The 19,938-nt window shown below is 38.4% G+C and overlaps 1 protein-coding gene across 3 annotated transcripts in view; it reads left to right on the forward strand.

The window, feature by feature from the left end:
• LOC124302550 (tyrosine-protein kinase Drl-like) overlaps nt 1-9,696 on the forward strand; it is a 69,366-nt gene extending 59,670 nt beyond the window's left edge. For all 3 annotated transcript variants that reach the window (XM_046758825.1, XM_046758827.1, XM_046758826.1), the window contains 4 exons: nt 4,580-4,736; nt 5,860-6,127; nt 7,232-7,418; nt 8,180-9,696. In XM_046758825.1, coding sequence (XP_046614781.1) covers nt 4,580-4,736; nt 5,860-6,127; nt 7,232-7,418; nt 8,180-8,428 — 861 coding nt within the window. In that variant the 3' untranslated portion in view covers nt 8,429-9,696. The remainder of the gene's footprint in view (nt 1-4,579; nt 4,737-5,859; nt 6,128-7,231; nt 7,419-8,179) is intronic.
• Nucleotides 9,697-19,938: the final 10,242 nt, after the last annotated feature.

Genomic DNA, 19,938 nt, shown 5'->3' on the forward strand with positions numbered 1-19,938 from the left:
TTAACGAACGATTTTATCTCAACTAATCAACTTTGTTTCATCATTCTAAAATGGTATTATTTATTACAGACCATTGAAAATTTATCGATTCTTCAAACATTTTTCCGTGTTCTCTGAATAAAATTTTTTAAAGAAAAGTACAACTCGTAGATGAATCTATGAAGCCTGAACCAAGGAGCCTGCAGATGCTAATAAGCGCCATTAATGCCTATAATGCTCGGTGAAGCAATTGAAATAACTAATTGTAAGAGACGATCCACCGTAGTAGCCATTCCTTTATCCGTGTAACGTCTAGAAGAATTCAGTGAAATTCTGTCACAGTTACCGTGACCGAGAATCGTGTCTGACGTGAAAAAGGCGAATTGGTTCAAATCAGATAGTGTGATTATTTCATCGAGTTTCAAGTTTAAAACGAGTATTTCCGAACCAATTTTTTCGTCCGCCATTGATGATCAAATATTAGACCAGAAGCCGTTTATCGTTCCCATTCGTCAATTCGAAAAATCAATTTTCACACAGGATGTAATTAAAATCAGGCGATTCACTCGATAATTTCGCCATTGAGTCTGCGTTATCTCGTGCCGTTCCCTAAAGCTGCGCACATATAACCACCATAAACATATGATATAACGTACGCGCAAATGCATACGTATCATCCATTTAGAATTTCGATGTCAAGGACAAAGAACTTAGGCTCGTTCTCAATACCTTTCTCGAACACACACATACGAATACACCTAATTCGCATGCGGGGCGTATCGTTGAAATACCTACCCAGTTTCCCTCCGGCGCGCCCCTCGAGGCCTCGCATAATACTACACGTCGGCAAGTGTGCGGGGCTAAATCGAAGGGCGGATGGAAAGGGCGCCTGGGATGTTACACACGCGGTTACCTCTCTTACGGAGCAGCGACCTCCTCGGCGACCCTTCGGGATCCAGACGCACTGCGGGATGAGAAGAGGTGGAAGTCCCTGTGATTGTTTCGGCTTTGATCTTGGATCAATTTACCGGGATACAGACGCTGCGACACGCCGAGTCTGCCCTTATTCCTCCTTCAGGGCTCGCGTCGCGTCTTATACCTACAACGGTGTAAGACGATACGCTTGAGAATCCAGTTTCCGGAATCTTCGCCTACTTCAATCTACCGCGTACAATTGGCTGTATTATTACGTCGCGTCGCAGGGACGGGGAAATTAATTGCGAAACGTATTTCTATATCGCTTTGATATCAACTTCGCAGGAACTCGTATAGTCAGGGGTATAATGTACCGTTGGCCTTTTCGAATGTCGACTGTTAGGAGAGGGCGAAAAATTTCATTTAGCGAGTTGCAACGAGCCAATTTTCATCTTATTTAATGAAAAAAATTTCATTTCTTATAGTTACGAGGGAATTAAAGTGAAATGGGTATTGTTACAACGATAGTTCAAATAATACTCGTATTATGGGAAAATTTCAGCTTACAGTCAACTGCGATATTAAATCTGTTTGTTCAGTCAATCACATTCTTTCAGTTGAATAAGACCGTAATATCAATTTGCTGTTGCAACAATATCAAGTTATCGATATAGTTACAAGAAAATATAGTATGAGTGACCATAATCAAAGAATAGTAACGTTTACTAGATTTTACGACGACAACTGCAAAACTTATTTTTGTTTCATACGGTAAATATCGATAATATTTAAGGACTGAAAAGCTAGAAGATTTTCTCATTGTCAGTGTTCGTAAAGAATGTTCAACCCGAACTCTCCCACGAGCAGGAAATCACGTAGAGTCTGTATAACTGCACTTTGAGTTTCATCTCTATTAATTCTCCTCGTTGCGCATATTTCACCCCAACGATTCTTATCGAATAATAAATGTGTAATAAATAATGTATCGCTTTTATACCACGCTACTTGTCGTTCAAAATACAGCGATACAAGATTTCCAAAAACTTGAATAGTCGATAAAATTTCGATACCTCATATCGATAAACCGACAATCGTTGAATTCTCAGCACAACTCGACCTATCATAAAAAGATTAGAGTAAAAAAATGAAGTGATTTATTCAGAAAACTGAGAAAAGGAGACCAAATTACGATTGCATTAGTAAAATTTATCCAAATATTTGACGTTGTCTTTATTAAAATCTGCGAAGATGCTGACGGGTAAAATTGTTTCTCAAGTGAGCACGCTCAAGTTACTGGAAAAATCTTCTTTGTCAAAAGTCGGAAACGTCATCGCCAGGTTTTGGTTACCCGAGATCATTTCACACGTATATTAATGTCCCCGAGAACAGTCTCGCTCGTTTTTCAGCGTCGCGAGTCTCCCTTCTAACCATAATTAACGAGTCTCCATCGTACCGCACGTGCGGTAATGACATGGAAAATCTGACCAACCCGTATCAAAATGTCTCAGGAGGATAATTATCGGGATAAAAGGCTTTGGCCGTAGCACACAACGTTTCGAACGCAGAACCGTACATAAACCCGGTCTCAGACCCAACGGATATTGGGTGTTAAAGGCTTGGGTAAAAATCCGGTGGGAATTGTTATTTAAAAAAATAAACTCATGAAAATGTTTCGCCTAATTATGCTGCGAATGGTTCCATCTCTTTGAAGTCATTGATGATGCAGGCTTGAAAAGTAGGTGAATGTTAGAAATTTATACCTCAACAGAGGAATATTCAATTCAATTTGGGTTCGACTTATCCAAAAGTATGTTAATCGAACTTGATTTACGTATTATTTTTACTGAAATCAATGAATATGTAGGAAGCATTACTTTTGACGACATTGTCAGCCATTGCACTTGGTGGCATGTTTTGCGGTTCCCACGATATATAAAAAACCGCTGAATCAATTTACTCCCAATTCTGTGACAGTGTTCTCGAACGGTTTATCCTTGTTGCCACGGTTTGGAATTTTTCAACCCTTCAATATGATTCGAACATCCTTTTGAAGTTGAATTACGATTTTTCATCCAAAATTGACAACTTTCTTTTTATTTACTTAACACAAGAATACGATGATTAGAGAAAAATCTATATTGGAAAAAAGGGTAAACTGTCTAAGAATACTGTTTCCAAATTTTTATTAATTGGGTTCACAGTTTTTGAGATATCGTGTGCGCGTATTTGATGGCCTCGCTAATTTTTTCGGTTTTTCGTCACACTTTTGTTTTGCGCAGACAGCTGTGATATGGCTACTTTACAGCTAAACATCCAACATTCAGGCGTTCAAACGCTTTACGATTCAAGCTACCAGTAGAATTACAGTCAGTGCATAGGTACAATCAGAACGCTTCAGGCAATTCATTCCCGTACTCGACGCATCATGATATCGTTGCCGTTGAAACTTCACGATCAGTCCACGCAGGCTATCAACGCGTATCGTAGATTAATCATCGGCAACGAATACATCTAGTCGCGTGTCCTGGTCCAGGGGTACGTACATCTAACGTGTCAGGTTCTGACTGTTTCAGGAGCACGCGTATTCGGTTAAAACACGAAATCTGATGAGAACCACTTAATACGTTGGTAACGCGTGTACTTGAACTGTGTAATATTTGATCCCCTCGTGTTACTGGCGCACGATTTTACCAACCGGATTACCGACATATCAGACGGTTCTCATCGGATTTCGTGTTTGAGCCAAATACGCGTGTCCTTGAATGGATCAAAATTCAACACGTTAAGTGTACATGTAGAGGGGAATATACGGACATACAATCGCACACTGCCGAAGCGGAGAGTGGAAGGGCGGATGGATGGAAGGGACGGGTTGGATCCCGCTTGGAGGCAAAACTCCGGAAAATTGAAATTAATGAATAGTCGAGTCCCGACGGCTCTTTCTCTCTTTATCTAGTCAGGCGATGGCGCCGCGGGCCGAGTTTCGCTCTCTCGACAAAGGGAAATTTGCTTCATTCTCGTGGTCCGTATCAGTCGAGGGGCAGCGCTGGAGTTGCAGAATTGTTACACCCGTTCGTATCGCGGAAAACCACACCTCGCGAAATTCTTCATCACCCCACAGGCTGCAGACGCGAGCGTGTGGCGGGACGGATATTGCGATCCGAAAAATTTTCGACAAACCATTTGAATCCCATCGTTCCTAATAAGGAAGTGATGCATTTGGATATCGATACTTTTCTAGTCATATTATACCACGAGATGGGAACACACGTTGAGTGCAGTTTAGGGAATTATGAGTTTCGTAAGCTACGGCGATTCTCCTAGAAATTTAAAAAGAGACTCAGATTATGAACGATGTTCTTGATAATGATTTTCCATTTTTAACCGCTTTGAAACGGTGAAAAATACAGTAGAAGACTTGATCAATTATTATACTTCACTATGGCTTATCTTATTTGCATAACTTTCGATAAAACTTTGGTATTAATTCGCCAATTTATCCTATTTATTTAACTATGAGAATTTTTTGAATTCTCTTGGAAAATCAAATCAAACATCAATTTCAAACCTCCACACACGTTGAAGCAATTTTAATTTTCCTCGTAGGTTAGAGATCACAAAAACTAGAGACTGAGTCATAGCTGGTACACGGTACAATGTATGAAACTTGCCTATCCTTTTCCAGGCAACGGATCCGTGTGACAAGGCGAAAGCTCTCGCCGTTCCCAGGTCAGCTTTGTACTGTCGAAACCTTGCCCAGGTCGGGACCTTCGGCCAGGTTTTCAAGGGAACACTGGAATTGGCTGGACGAGATCAAGAAGTGATCATTAAGACTGTCACAGGTAAGAATCAATTGCCAAAAATAATGTATATTGGGTTGACAATGCGCAGACACACGGTTTGTCAAATGATCTTCAAATAATTTCACATGTGTGATTCAAGAGACCCGAAAAAATTTCAAAACCTAGTTGAAATAATACATTATAATTAATATGTCACGTGTAACAGATTGGAATTTTCAAAAAGCCACATTTTTCTGGAGAAATCTTTTTTCTGAACCAACAACAATGGTCACATCAACTGTTAGTCATTCGGAATGTTGAGAAATCGGGATTCCACACTTTCTCATCTTTTCGGAATCTAGCACGTTCTACGTCTTACACTTTCAGGGTTTTGAGGTTTCAAATTTTGGCTTTTCGGAAGATCATCCTTCGGGTGTTTGGTCATGCGGAATTATTGTCAGTCCAAATCTTGGATCCCACCCGCTAATTATACGACACACAATTATATTGGTATAACATTGACTTGTGTAATCCGTTCTTCAATAATTGTTTTGTTTCTCTTTCATGAATGTGTTCAAAATACAAAATAACCTTATTTCTCAAGAAACAAGACCCTGAGTATACAAAAAGTTTTAAATTACGATTGTTCAACGAAAATGAATTCAAAATGAGTTCTAGATACAAACGGCGACGAATTATAAGGGAATTATTTTTCGCTCGAATTTCAAAAGACTAAAATCAACCCGTTTGAACCGAAGCTCGATGAAATGATATTACATCGAAAATTACCTGTCGAGAACAAAGACCCTTACAATATTTCGCGCATAATTGTAATTCTAACCGTTTCTGACGCAGTAGTTACCAATCTATATTCACGCGCATGATTTTCGAACGGTAAGCTGTTGCTTCGGTGAACCAAGTCGCCTTAAGGAACTTGACTTGGAAACGAAGCCCGTTATCACCGGCCCAAAGCGTTATCGGCTGGGAAAAAGGGTCGAAATTGTAGGAATACAGACTAAAATCTAGACGCGGCCGCTACCTTCGTTTACCGAAGACTGAACTCAATACCTTAAAGTCTAAATGTTTCTCTCACCATACCTATGATAATTTAAAAATTCACAAAAGTCACGATGATCCAATGAACGCAACTCGTTGACCGGACGACTGTTCTTCACATTTACAGAGGTGGCATCCGCCTATCAGGCTTCCCTCCTCGTCGTCGAAGGATCACAGCTCGCCGGTCTCGTTCACGCCAACATTGCTTCGCTGGCCGCGGCCTGCCTCGACAGTCCGTGCCCACTTCTGGCCTATAACTCGACGCCAAACGAGCTTAACCTGAAGCTCTACTTGACGGATGGCCGATATCATCCCGTCGCTAGGGACCTCGTCCACGTCGGTGCTCAAGTCGCAAGGGCAGGAGCTTTCTTGCATGGGCGGGGACTCTTGCATAGGTGCTTTCCCGCTTCAACAATCTGGAGTTTAGTTCTGGCTCAACAATTTTTTTATTCGTATTTTTCGACGATCTGGAACTTTTTTTTTTTTTTTATCTTGCAAAGTATTTGGGTATTAATCAAAGCAGGGGAAACGGCAGATGCTCAACCTACGTTATTTTCAAATTGTGAATTTTCTAATTATAATGTGCGGTCAATGTATTAGTCATTTCTTGTACATAACCACTTTCGAAAATCTTACTCTCCATCATGCATTTGATCACGAAAGGTTCACCCGGATCTTCTATATTCCATTAGTGATAAAATTATATCTGAATTCGAAAGTGAATCTACGTTCTTATTACCTGCGGATTCTATCACTGGAAGATTATACTTTTTTTTAACATTTGATTGGATGTAAATATGAGGAAAACAAACAAGACATTTCGGTTGAATTTTAATTTGTCGCAGCCTACATTTTATTTGCGAAAACTGAATGAAAATTTTTATCGAAAAAACTGAACTTACCATGGATTACAAAAGGGATTAAAATATGATTCGTCGATTCACAACTAATTTTAAGTTATATGAAATTTGTTTAAATTCACACACTTGGATTCAATGTATTAACGAGTTCCGGAAAAATAAGATATGATGAAGTATAGAAACTCTGGATGTCAACACCTGTAACTATCAAATAAAAAAGTCAAGGCCCCAAAGCGCCTCGTACTTTGATTTCTATCGCAGAAAGTTTGAAGTAACAACAATTTTGAAATATTTTGCACGCCGGCAGCAAATGAAACCAAAAAATTAACCAAAGAAAAAACCGCTGTAGAGATTTGGGGTTGAACAAAATTCGTTTTATAACTCAATTACGTGATTATTTTTCAATTATTTTGGCATCTTACAAACATAAAATTTGAAAAATCACAAATTGACGAATTAATTTTTCAGTCAGTTCTTATGCAAATGTATAATTTTGAAATTAAGTTTATATAATCACGGTTTGTTTAATGAACGAGATACCATCTTTTTTATCATCTGTTTCAGCATATAAAGTTTAGAAATTTCTTCACGTTTCATCAACAATGACTGAAATTGAAGTCTATCGTTTGAAAATTTCAGGGATATCGCGGCGAGAAACTGCCTCATAGAACCGGTCAGCCTTCGCGTCAGGCTTGCCGACGCTGCTTTGGCACGGGATCTTTTCCCTCAGGACTACCACTGTTTGGGCGACAATGAAAATCGACCCATTCGGTGGATGGCCCTTGAAACTCTCATCTATAATCAGTTCAGCACAGCCACCGATGTGGTGAGACAGCATAGTATTACTCGGATGAAAAAAATTTCATCTGTTTAAGTTACTAGATAATTCTAGCAGAATGGGTATTGTTGATGCAACGATTTGAATACTCTCAATACCACCAAGTTATGATAGAAATCACAAAAAAATTAATTTCGAGTTACCATACGCAATGAGAATAGTAACCAAGTTACAATATACAAAAACTTTACACTCATCGAAAATCGCACACTTTTCGCACTATTGACACAATACACTATCACGATACTTGGCCAAATAGATATTCGCTAAACTGATTGATAAAAGTCATCTGTCATCTTTATAGTATACCGGACATTCCATACCAACTCGACATGCGATTGTAGACCACTTTTGATTGTACTGATTTTTCGTTCCATCTCATTACTCAATCAGGCGAACAGCCATGGTATTTTCAGATTCTTATCTGATTCTAATCTCGAGCCATGAATTTTTCAATAATTTCAGACTTGAGTTGAAAATCTTCAAAAAAATAAATAAATAAATAATGGGTCCTGCTTGTCTGAACGGATACTGAAAAATGAAGAAAAATGAGTGAAATCGAAAGTCCTCGGGGTTGATCACATGTCAAGCTGGCAAGATTGCGCCTAATATACTTCATCTTCAGCGTGTGTTATGAGCAAGAGGGCAGACCTTGAAATTCTTAGGGATAAAAATAAAATAACGAATCTTTGTAAAAAATTCGGCTGTGCCGCGAAAGGTTCGGTTAAAAAAGAGGGAAACATTTTCAGTGGGCTTTCGGCGTTCTCTTGTGGGAGCTGGCGACGATGGGTCAGCAGCCGTACCTCGAGGTGGATCCCTTCGAGATGACGGCGTGCCTGAGGGACGGCTACAGGCTGGCCCAGCCGAGGCCTTGCGCCGACGAGCTTTTCGCGGTGATGACGGTCTGCTGGCTCGGACTTCCGAGGGACAGGCCGACGATGCCGCAGCTCCTCGCCTACCTCCAGGAGTTCCACGACGCGCTCGGTGGTTTCATTTAGGATTCGCGGACACCGAGAGTCCGACCGACGGACACCGCTCTCGTCAATCGACGGTCGACGAATCTGTTTTCCCGACGAGCGAGCAGCCGAGCGGATTTCGGCCTTGCCCCGCTTCAGGACGCGGTGTGTCAACGCCTTACGAAATCTTATCGCCGAGATTACGGAAAAGGTCAAGAGATGCGGGAGAGAGACAAAAGCCTCGAAAGCAGAGAGACGGACGGACACTCGGGGCGATTGCCATCGCCAAGAAAGAATGGTAAAATGCTGTCCCGGATCAAATCTATCGAGGTGATATAACGGTGGCTGTTCTAATACTCGTACGTCGCGGCTGAATCAAAGTCATTCGACCCGCGATGGTGTTGCACGAGCATTTTTTTAGCAACAAGTTTAACAATCAGGGTCCAAGAAAGAAAATTATCCTGAACGGATTGATGAAACGAGAGATTTCGAGTTCGTCACTGTGACTCTCCACTTATTCTGAGATCGTCATTGTTACGTACGAATATGTAGGTATGTTATGTATTGTATACAGGTGTAAAATATATTAGTGTATATAACATGGGATTTTGAAACGCCGAAGTAAACGTTGAAAGTATATACAGTAAAGGAGAATAAGTCAGGAACGCGTAATCAAACTCCAGAAGAGAAAAAACGAAAGTCTGAAATAAAACACATTGTTGCACGGAATTGAAATCGATCGCTCAATTAATAATCATCTCTTACTTTTACACTGAAAAACTTTCGGTGAGATTTGGCAGGTTTAAGGGATGATTGCTAATTGGGTTTTTAAATAAAATTAAAACCCACTGTACTTCAAACCTTCCGAACTATTCAATCATATACGAATCAGGGCTGTAATATACAAATGGCACGAGCAAAAAAAAAATTCATCACTGCCACGTTACAGATGTGCCTGAAAATTTTTACCAGTCTTATAACAAATAGAAGAAAAAACAACACTTCATCTTGTAAACTTTAGCGAAAATTTTTCCAAGTCGCAAATGTATGTATCGAAAACTGGAAAATTTCTTAATGCTAAAGTCTAATGCTCAATTGCAGATCACCAGTTTTTAAACCCGCCCTATTAAGTTTGTTCGGCCACTATATCCAATCTCACGGTACTTTACAGCCCTTCTGACAATTATCTACTATCTATTTCACTTGAATCTACGTAGGTAAAAAAGAGAAAGAGAACAATATAAAAAAAAAAAATTAAAAAAAAAGATAGCATGTATAATGTAATTTCTTAAGTGTACTCGATGTATAAATGTCGCATGTTTCCATCTATGAAGTTGTCTCTCTATAAGCTATTACCTATACATACTGCAGTCTATATACATATACGTCATAATACTATTGCATTTGCAGCGATACATTGCCATTGCCCAACTTTTTACGAATTTCTTTCATTTGACTCTGAGAAAAAGAGATTTTTCACAAACGAGAATATATATATATATAATATATATACATATATGTATAATGCAGTACTTATTATGTATGATAATAATTTACTATATTCCTCAATGTTTTAATGGAGGTACAGGGTAGGATATAGACTTCATTTTCTTGCTGTCGCTATAGAATGGTTGAAGAAGAGGTAAACCAAAGATACGAACCTGCTCTCCGTAGTTGATATTCGGATAGGAAAAAAAGAAAGAGATTTACCTTAACGTGCTTGCGCGATCTTCCAATAGATGTGCATATTACGTTTAACCTGTCACACATCACGCTGTGCACATGAGCCGCACTTAAACTTTGCGAAACTAATTGTTTAACGAGGGCGTACTTCAACACGAGATTAGTTCCGGTGATGTAAATATACAATAATGCAACTAGCTATCGAGCGATGCCTATAGCGGTTAGCTAATCGTAAGTGGATTGAATTGTGCAGATTTTATTATTTCCTATACGTAATAATAATAAAAATACTATAAATAACAATAATAATGATATATACATAAATATATTGAATATATATACATACATATATATATACACATATTATATACCGATGTATGGCATTATTTTTCAATGGAGAATAAAATGTAAGTGTTAAAAAAAGAAAGAAAAAATGATTACTTTGCTTATGTTTCGGAGCAATTCGACCAATGCTCATCTTTCTTTGCGGAGGCCACATGATTCAACGTATTGTAATCTGATCGTGATAGCATCCCTGCTAAAAATGCCATATAAAATTGATAAATTCATATTAGAATCGTCCCGGGTTCAGACCGGATGGCAAATCTGGAGCAAATCCGGTTTTTGAATCGGTATCTTTTCAGCAACTTCATCGATTTGAAATTCTTCTGAAAATGCAACAAATTAAGCACCGTCGTCGAATTTTGAAATCATGGCCTGAATTACTTTGCTTGTAAATATCGATCGTTGTAAATTTCGATGGCAGCGTTTTTCACGGCAAAGTTTTCGTCCACGCAATTCCTAGATATACTCGTATCTTTACTGAGAGCAAGGGTGAAAAAATTTGTCGTATGAATCTTTGCATGATTCCCATTAATTGTATTATCCCTCAGCAGTTGTTCATGCTCAAAAAAGTGTCGTTAGATATTTTGTGACGTATTCAGGACGAATCAAATATCCGGTTACAAGTGAAACATTGATCAGTTACGTTTGCAAGATAGTAATAACGATAATTGACACAAAAAATTGTGACGGTATGTGTTCGAGCTACTTCAGTACCTACTATGCTTTTTCCATGACCTTTATGAATTCCACCGTGACGTTGGAAAACGCGACGTTTCCCTCGTCATCGAGAAGCTCTGTATACTTCGTCTTTAATTAACAGAAGTTCGAAGTCACATCGAGCTGCTACAGTCTGAGATGCCACACCAGTGAAGATCGTTTTACTCATGGGCGAATGCAATCGGCACGAATAGCTTTGTTTTGTAGTGTTGTAAGTAAAATTCATTTTCCTCCGAAGAAACGGGAAATAATTAATTATTAACCACTATGCGAGCAAAAAACGTGACTTTTATCCGTGTTTCATAAAAAAGATCGCGTTACAGACTGTATTATACGTACCTACGTACAATTTTTGCATTATTATTTTTACTTATCGTCAAGTTAATTATTTATTGTAATGTTATGTAAGGGTCAGCTGACCGACGCAACCTACGTTTCATGACTGAGGATGTCCGACATGGAGACCAGAGTACAGGAGTACGTGCAATATAAAACTCTACTTGATACTTGTACGCATTACAAAGCGGCACGATTTTACCCAGATCTCTTTGTAAGAGCAACGCTACGATAATTAATTGATAATAGGTCGTGTAACACCAGATTCGTTTGCGACTACGCATGCGGGGAGTACAGAAAAGACAAATTTTAACATCTAGAACGTAAAGATGCTCTTTATTGTACTCCGCGCATGCGCAGTCATGACTCGATCTCACCATCCCTAAAACAGTTACTTTACGCACTGAACAAAAGCATGAAAAAACGGGTAAAACATGCCGGCTCACGCGGTACGTTTACGATACTAAATTACTCAAAGAAATTTCATACAAAGCAAGCTACTGTTACGTCCTCCATACCTTGGATTCTTTTCCCACACTCTTAGAGCTACCTTATACCCTGCATCCTCTTTTTATCATCACCCCGCTGCCTCGGTTCCCGTAACGCATCAGCAGAATGCACCGCTACTAGTAAAATGCAACCAGTTAGTCCCCTGCATCCTTCCTCCCATATATCGACTCTCAAGTTATAATTTTATCAATGTTTTACTGATTTCATATTTAATACTACTTTAACATTAATGTGATCATTGAATAAGATTGGCACATCCGCACATTGTCGATGGTTTAAAATACCTTTCAAAATCTGATCCCACTTCGGATTGCACGTCGTCGCAACGAATGAATCAGGTTTTCCATATTCACGTTTCAAAATTGGGATCTATTGAATCGACATTTTTCGTAGCTTCATTACGAACAGTAATATAAGCTTCTCGAATTTCTTCGGTTGCCGTAGTTGAAAAAACATACTCAGTAACAATTGCTTCTCTGAAAGTTGTAACATCGATTGCAATTGTCTAATCCTTCTTCAGAATTGGAATCTAAAAGGTTTGAAATAGCTGTTTACCTAACGTGGCTAATTTAGTGCGTACTCCAGTTCTCCTGCAGTATTAATGAAGTCTGAATTAAATCAACTGTCAGATATTTTTCGAATAAACATAAAAAATATTTGTATTTGGTTCAAGTGAAAATAATATCCCTAAATTTACTATGAAAATATTTCATTTAAAAATGTTTGAAGTCTTTTAAAAAACTCAAATTCCAGCGTTCCAGATTATAAGTTTGAGTGAATGAGGACTTTTTTCATTTTGTATTGTAAATAGAAAAATTGCTATTCAAAACACAATTTCGCTTCCCTGATAATATTAGTGCCTTAAGTAAGAATTTCAGGTCTGTGTAAATTTTATTTAACCATCTATAACATCCTACGTGGTTTCTTGCTTCAATATTCAATTTTCGCACAACACCTTCATGAATTTTCATTTTTAATTGTAAATTTGAGAATTATTATTTAAATAAACCATTCCTTTTACAGCCTTCCATGGACAATTTGTCGCATTACTATTCCATATGACACATTGTCAACGGTACTGCAGGTTACTTTCTTCAACTCTTCAAAGTTGTTCACAAACTGTTCTACATTCTGTGTTTAATATCTGCGATTAAAATGATAAAACTAATAATAATAACGAACATAATAAAATGCAATGAAAATAACGAGAGTTATTAAAATAATGAAAATAATAAAAATATCTCGCGTATTGTGTCTCTGACAATATTCTACAGCAGTCTACCGTTGATAAATAATATACAAGATTTGCCGGTAAAACAGGGAGCGTTCAATGACTCACCGTTGCAATGCCTCCTGCTAATACCGTCAACCAAGAGAGTATTGTCGGCCGAAGATACGTTCAAGACTGAAAGAATACGAATTCAAACGTAGATGTAGACAGCGTGCATGCATGAATCGGGTCCGCGAGGTCCAAGGAATGAGCGGCACAAATTAATTTTAAATTTACCACTCGCCAGGATGTACGTATTATAAATAATGTATAAGGTGTAAGCTACTGGACAGCTATTACTTCGTTTTTTACGACTAACGTGGCGTCCACTCTATCGATGGCAATTAGTTTGAACTTCAAACCCTGAGGTCTGTACTGCCGACACCTTGTACGGGGTGAAAGTATGATCGATGTTCGTAAAAAAGTCATTTGGAAATCAAGGTACGTTTGTTTAAAACACTCCGCACTGCGCTGGAAAAACATCTGTCGGAAGATTCATTCGGGAATTTCAAAACTTTCAACACACTCACGCGACTTTAAACGCAACGAATCAGATCTTGTGGTTTTGTAACTACAGTATATTGCCTTTTCGTGAATAGTTTTGGCAGTCTATTCTGACGATTTGAATGGAAAGGAATGAGCATTGAATTTGAAATACCGTCGGATAAAACAAATCTCAATTCTGAGGGAAAAAACAAATATTGACTATCGGGCAACATTCGTACGTCACTGATTTAGCACCAAAAATACGTAAGCAATAAAACGTAACTACTCCATTACAGGTGCAGGTGAGTGATATTGGAAGTGATTTGGACTCGCTCCTTTCGTCGCGAGAGCAGTGAAGTTCTTTATTCCTATAAAAATTGATTATATTAGGAGTTATGAGTGGGGAGTCCCCTAATAAAGACAACCTGTTGTATATTTTTGCCTGACGTATCAATTTTCATTCACCTCTCTTAAAGTTTCGATGATAGAATCTTGTAGCTATCGGATTTATTAGTTCGTACAACAGTAAGTTTCTTTCGAAGAGAGCGAAGTGGAGCAAGTGTCTTTTGATGCAATGGTAACTGGGCTAGGTAGATTTTTCTAATCCGAATAATAAAAATCGTTCGACATCATTATAAGATATAATATAATTTTACCTTGAACTTTGTGCTCTGGGTCGTAGGTGCGAATAAGTCGACAAGTAATTCGAGTTTCTGAATAACGCAAAATTACAAAGAAATCCTAATGTTCGAATCATAAAAATTTTTCGAATAATTCGAATTTTTCGAAATGTTTGATTAGACTGTGCAAATCTTCGAGTTTTATTTCAGACATAAGTTGTGAAAGCATGTTTGAAAATTTCTCTTAGAATTCTTGAAATTGTTACCCGTTAGAACGTATTGATCTTTTAACTTGAAATTTTCTTATCGTCAATAAGAAATTGCATACAGTGTTTTGTGAAAAAGAATTTTGACAGTCGCTCTTTACATTTGACTGAGCTTTTTTAAAACAGAAAAAATAAAATGGGGGATCTAAGCGTCACACTGAATAATTTGTACTATTTTCATGACTCAAATAATTTGAAAGTGATAAAAATCAACTGACATTCATTTATTTTATCTATTTATCTTCAACGTGCATTTTGGGTAAAGGGCAGACCTTTAAATTCATAGAGATAAAAATAAAATAACGAATCTTTGTAAAAAATTCGGCTGTGCCGCGAAAGGTTCGGTTAAAAGAGAGGGAAACATTTTCAGTGGGCTTTCGGCGTTCTCTTGTGGGAGCTGGCGACGATGGGTCAGCAGCCGTACCTCGAGGTGGATCCCTTCGAGATGACGGCGTGCCTGAGGGACGGCTACAGGCTGGCCCAGCCGAGGCCTTGCGCCGACGAGCTTTTCGCGGTGATGACGGTCTGCTGGCTCGGACTTCCGAGGGACAGGCCGACGATGCCGCAGCTCCTCGCCTACCTCCAGGAGTTCCACGACGCGCTCGGTGGTTTCATTTAGGATTCGCGGACACCGAGAGTCCGACCGACGGACACCGCTCTCGTCAATCGACGGTCGACGAATCTGTTTTCCCGACGAGCGAGCAGCCGAGCCGATTTCGGCCTTGCCCCGCTTCAGGACGCGGTGTGTCAACGCCTTACGAAATCTTATCGCCGAGATTACGGAAAAGGTCAAGAGATGCGGGAGAGAGACAAAAGCCTCGAAAGCAGAGAGGCGGACGGACACTCGGGGCGATTGCCATCGCCAAGGAAGAATGGTAAAATGCTGTCCCGGATCAAATCTATCGAGGTGATATAACGGTGGCTTTTCTGATACTCGTACGTCGCGGCTGAATCAAAGTCATTCGACCCGCGATGGTGTTGCACGAGTATTTTTTTAGCAACAAGCTTAACAATCAGGGTCCAAGAAAGAAAATTATCCTGAACGGACTGACGAAACGAGAGATTTCGAGTTAGTCACTGTGACTCTCCACTTAGTTTGAGATCGCCATTGATACGTACGAATATGTAGGTAGATCATGTATTGTGTACACGTGTAACATATACATAAGTGTGGATAATCTGAAATTTTGAAACGATGAAGTAACGTTTGAAAGTTTAGGGACGATTCCCTGCTAATTCGACCTGGATCTGACCGTTGACCTCGTGAATTTGGCCGCCAATTTTCAGATGATTGTTCTAAAGTCATAACCGTCGAAGGCGCTTGATGTTTTTTCGCACTTTTTCGAATAATTTTCAATTATCTTCTATTTTTCAAACAAATTTTACTAAGGGTCAGACCCAGGTCGAATTGGCATTGAATGTCCCATATATAATAAATAAGAATAAGCCATATAGTATAACGTGTGATGATAATTTACTGTATTCTTCAATGTTTCAATGGAGGTACAGGGTAGGGCTTAGACTTCATCGCTTTGTTGAGAAATACAAACTTGGTCTTCGTATTTTAAATCGGAATAATGAAAAGCGGGAGATCGACCTTAATGCGCTTGCTTGATTTTGTAATAGGTATGCATATTAAGTTTAACTTGTCACACGTCACGCTGTGCACACGAAATGCACTTAAACTTTGTGAGACTAATTATTCAACGGGGGTGTGGTTCACCTCGAGATTAGTTCCGGTGATGTAAATAAACAATAATAACTACGACTAGATAGCGAGCGATGGCTGTAACGGTCAGCGTACGACTACGTGGGTTTATTTGTGCCGATTTAATTTATTCCTAAACGTGATAATAATAATGATTATTATTGTATTATTATTATTATTATTATTATTATTATTATTATTATACATAAATAAATACATCGAATATGTACATGTATGTATATCAAGGCGTGCAGAGCTGTTCTTTTTGTTCGTCTCATCTTTATGCTTAACAGGGCTTACAAGAGTTAGAATAATTATCAATTTTAAGAAATGTTCTCAGTTCCGCAAGCCTTTGATAATTTTCAAACGATCATTCGGATCTTCTCAACATCGTGATTCCCAGCAACGATAGTCTTAAAATAATGAAAATGATTCTTTTTATAGACCTCGCGAGCAATTAAACCTACTTTTTTCTTATCTCGAAGAAGCCAGATTCAGCGCATGACTGCGTGCTTTCTAAATAATAAGAGTTATTCTTTTCGTTTCAAGAAATGTTGATGCTTTTTCGTTAAATTTGCGCCTAGAATTGGGAATAATTCAACGATGCATAATGGAGGTAGTTATGAGTTGAAAACTTGTACGATAGTTCGCCGTAAGGTGAAGTAGAAGCTTCGATAATCGGATGCAGCGAGATGTGCACGCAAAGTTGACACAACGAATAAAGTTACCGAGCAGTGACATAATGCGAGTCTTGCTACGCTGATTGCGTGAAAGTTTCCACGATCTAAGAGTCCGAAGATTTTGTTTTGACACTCGCTTTCTTGACGAAATCTCATCAGGTGAGAGTCATTCGATTTATTGAGATATAACACCTTGTTCACTCAACCCTCGAATTGCACTGCTGGTCAAGTTTCAGACTTCCTGAGACTAAGAAAAAAACATTTTTTGGGGACACGACTCGATTGTCTCGAAATGCAAAGTCTGTCACCGGTCCGATTTCAATAGCTGAAATCTGTAATTCCCTCTGATAGAAACGCGCTTCTCACAAATAGAGAAAATTTGCACTTGTTACATTCCAGTGTTGAAAATTGTAAAATGAACAAGTGAATAAATTTATAAACTTAGAGTGATTGCATATAATACGAAATTGATAATGAAAGTAATTTTCGAACCATAATTTCAGTCTAGCAGATTGTTACACTATATTATACTATTATAAATATACCGTTGTGAATAGTTGTAAGTCATTAGAATCGTATTAGCCATTCATTTGGCAATAACAATTTACTAGATCCGTTGTTCAGGCTGTCATATCAACGCAAAAAAAAGTTGAACAGAACGAGCTTCAAAGATGAACGCACCGCACCGTGTAAATTAAAAATAGGCTTCAAAGACAAAACGAAAAATTTAAAACAATTCCAGTCGTATTATTTGTACAAATGATAGTAAACACGAATGGAATAGCATCCCTAATATGGAATAGAAATTATTGTCATTCATGTTCACTGTAATTGACACAAATAACATTGCTAGAGTTTACTTTAACGGTTTTGTCCTTTTCCTAGCTTTCGATCCAAAAAATTCGGAGGCCATTGATACTAATCTTGAAAAATCGTGTCTTTAATTCAATTCTTTCTAAGGAAGCCAAAACCCAGAGTAAAATAACTTTTGACCTTCTTCTTTTCCATCGGGTTTCTATCTTACGTAAATATAGGAATAATGGAAATAGTGTGATGAAAAACTCTTGCAGCATACATCGAGAAAAAGAAAATGGTTGAAACAGTAGAACGCGATTACTTTATTTAACCACACGTTGTTTTATTGTATCATGGTTGAATTAACATCAGTAAATAATTTACTTTGACCGCGTAGCTATTGGTTCAATTAAGCAAATATTATTTTCAAAAAGGGAAATTGACAACTGTTAGAGTAGCATCTAATTTAATTTTTTTAGTCAAATATGTTTCTTCTTCTTTGGTCCATGCATTTACGATAAATTCACTTTGATATTTATTAAGCAAATACAATATAATGGTTGAACTGCGCGTAAAAAAAAAAAAAATCCATTTGTTTTCCATTTGAAAATAAAATATTCGAACGCATCAATGAATAATTACTTCATCAGAGTAAATTCATTGTAGCATCAATTAAACCAGTTCGCTGTAACCGAAACGAAAACGTGTCATTGAATGAAAAAATCCGATTTCACTTTTTCATTAACAGTTTTTTCGCATTGCAGATGTACAAACACAAAGTATAAATATCAACTTTTTCCCCTAATTATCCAGTAAAAAGGAACAATTTTTTACTACTGCTCCACCTTTCGGCCCGCTTGGGGTTTTCCTCGAGTGGAGAAAAAAACCCTGCACGAAGGGCGAGTCGCCGCAGAACTTTGACCCCTTGGCTAAAGTCTAAGACGCGTGAGCGTCAAGTAAGCCTAATTTAGAGGCGGCAGGAGCGAAGGAGTTCAGGACTGCAGGTGACGGAGTAAACGCGAGTAAGAAACCCTTTCTAAAATCCATTGGGAGGCGGAGTGGGGGACACGCACTATTTCCTAATCCAGCAGACTTCAAGAACGAAGAACGAATTTGCCGCCGCAGCCGTGCCGGAGACCCAGCCCAGCGAACCAACGAAAACGAAAGTGACAGAGAAAGTTGGGAGTATTGTTACAGAGCGTAACTCTCGGATTACTTTCCTGCCGGCCGTTTCATGATCGTCGTGCGTCTCGCTGCGTGTATTTAATTAAAAAACAAAAATTTTCTTCTTGTTCAATTCTTTTTTCCCACCAATTTCTCATTTTTTACTTTTTACCACCTCCGGTGATATAAGAATGGTATTGGTTTCTGTCAAAAACCTCTTTTTCTAATTTCAACGAATCTTTACGTGTTCGGCCCTCTAGAATCCGAAAAAGAGGTCTTTAGAGAAATGACTGTCCAGAAAACTTGAGAAAAAATATTAAACTTACAGTATTTTACAATCAAATGACGGGCATGAAAAAAATACGGTTCGTACAGCATCAAAAAAGTTAGCCAAATGTTTTTCAAATTTGTCGTTTCAATGAAAAACGCCGCAGTTTTTCTGCTAGTACGCCAAATTCTCATCGTCTTACACATACTTGTATCATCTATTCTTTGTATACACGTTATGTGCAATAAGAATCGCTTACGCTTCTCACCCTCGATAGATTGCCATCATAAATTTGTAATAGGATTTTTTTTTCTTCTTTTTTTGCCGAGTTCAGTTTTTAATGCTTACCTGTAACTCGGTACAGAAAGGCAACGGTATATAATCGTTGGCTTTAATATACAATATTGTCATCCCGTACAGTTGTAACTTACGAAATTAACTTAAAATAAAGCTAACGATTTTATAAACGTAAGTTTCTGGTACGATACAGTTTGTCAGGGGCAGAAGCGTTTTTTTTTTTTTTTCTTTCTTCAATTTGTTTAAGTTAGTGACGATTAAAGGCTGGATAACACAACAAGTGGACCTTCAATTTTAATCGTAAACGACGTAAACGGATTCGACAATTTATACTTAAATCGATCGACTTATCTCAGCGGACTTTAATCCGGCTGTCTGCCTGTCTCTGTCTTTGTCTTCTACATCCA

This window comes from Neodiprion virginianus, chromosome 4 (genome assembly GCF_021901495.1).
Source record: "Neodiprion virginianus isolate iyNeoVirg1 chromosome 4, iyNeoVirg1.1, whole genome shotgun sequence".
NCBI lineage: Eukaryota > Metazoa > Arthropoda > Insecta > Hymenoptera > Diprionidae > Neodiprion > Neodiprion virginianus.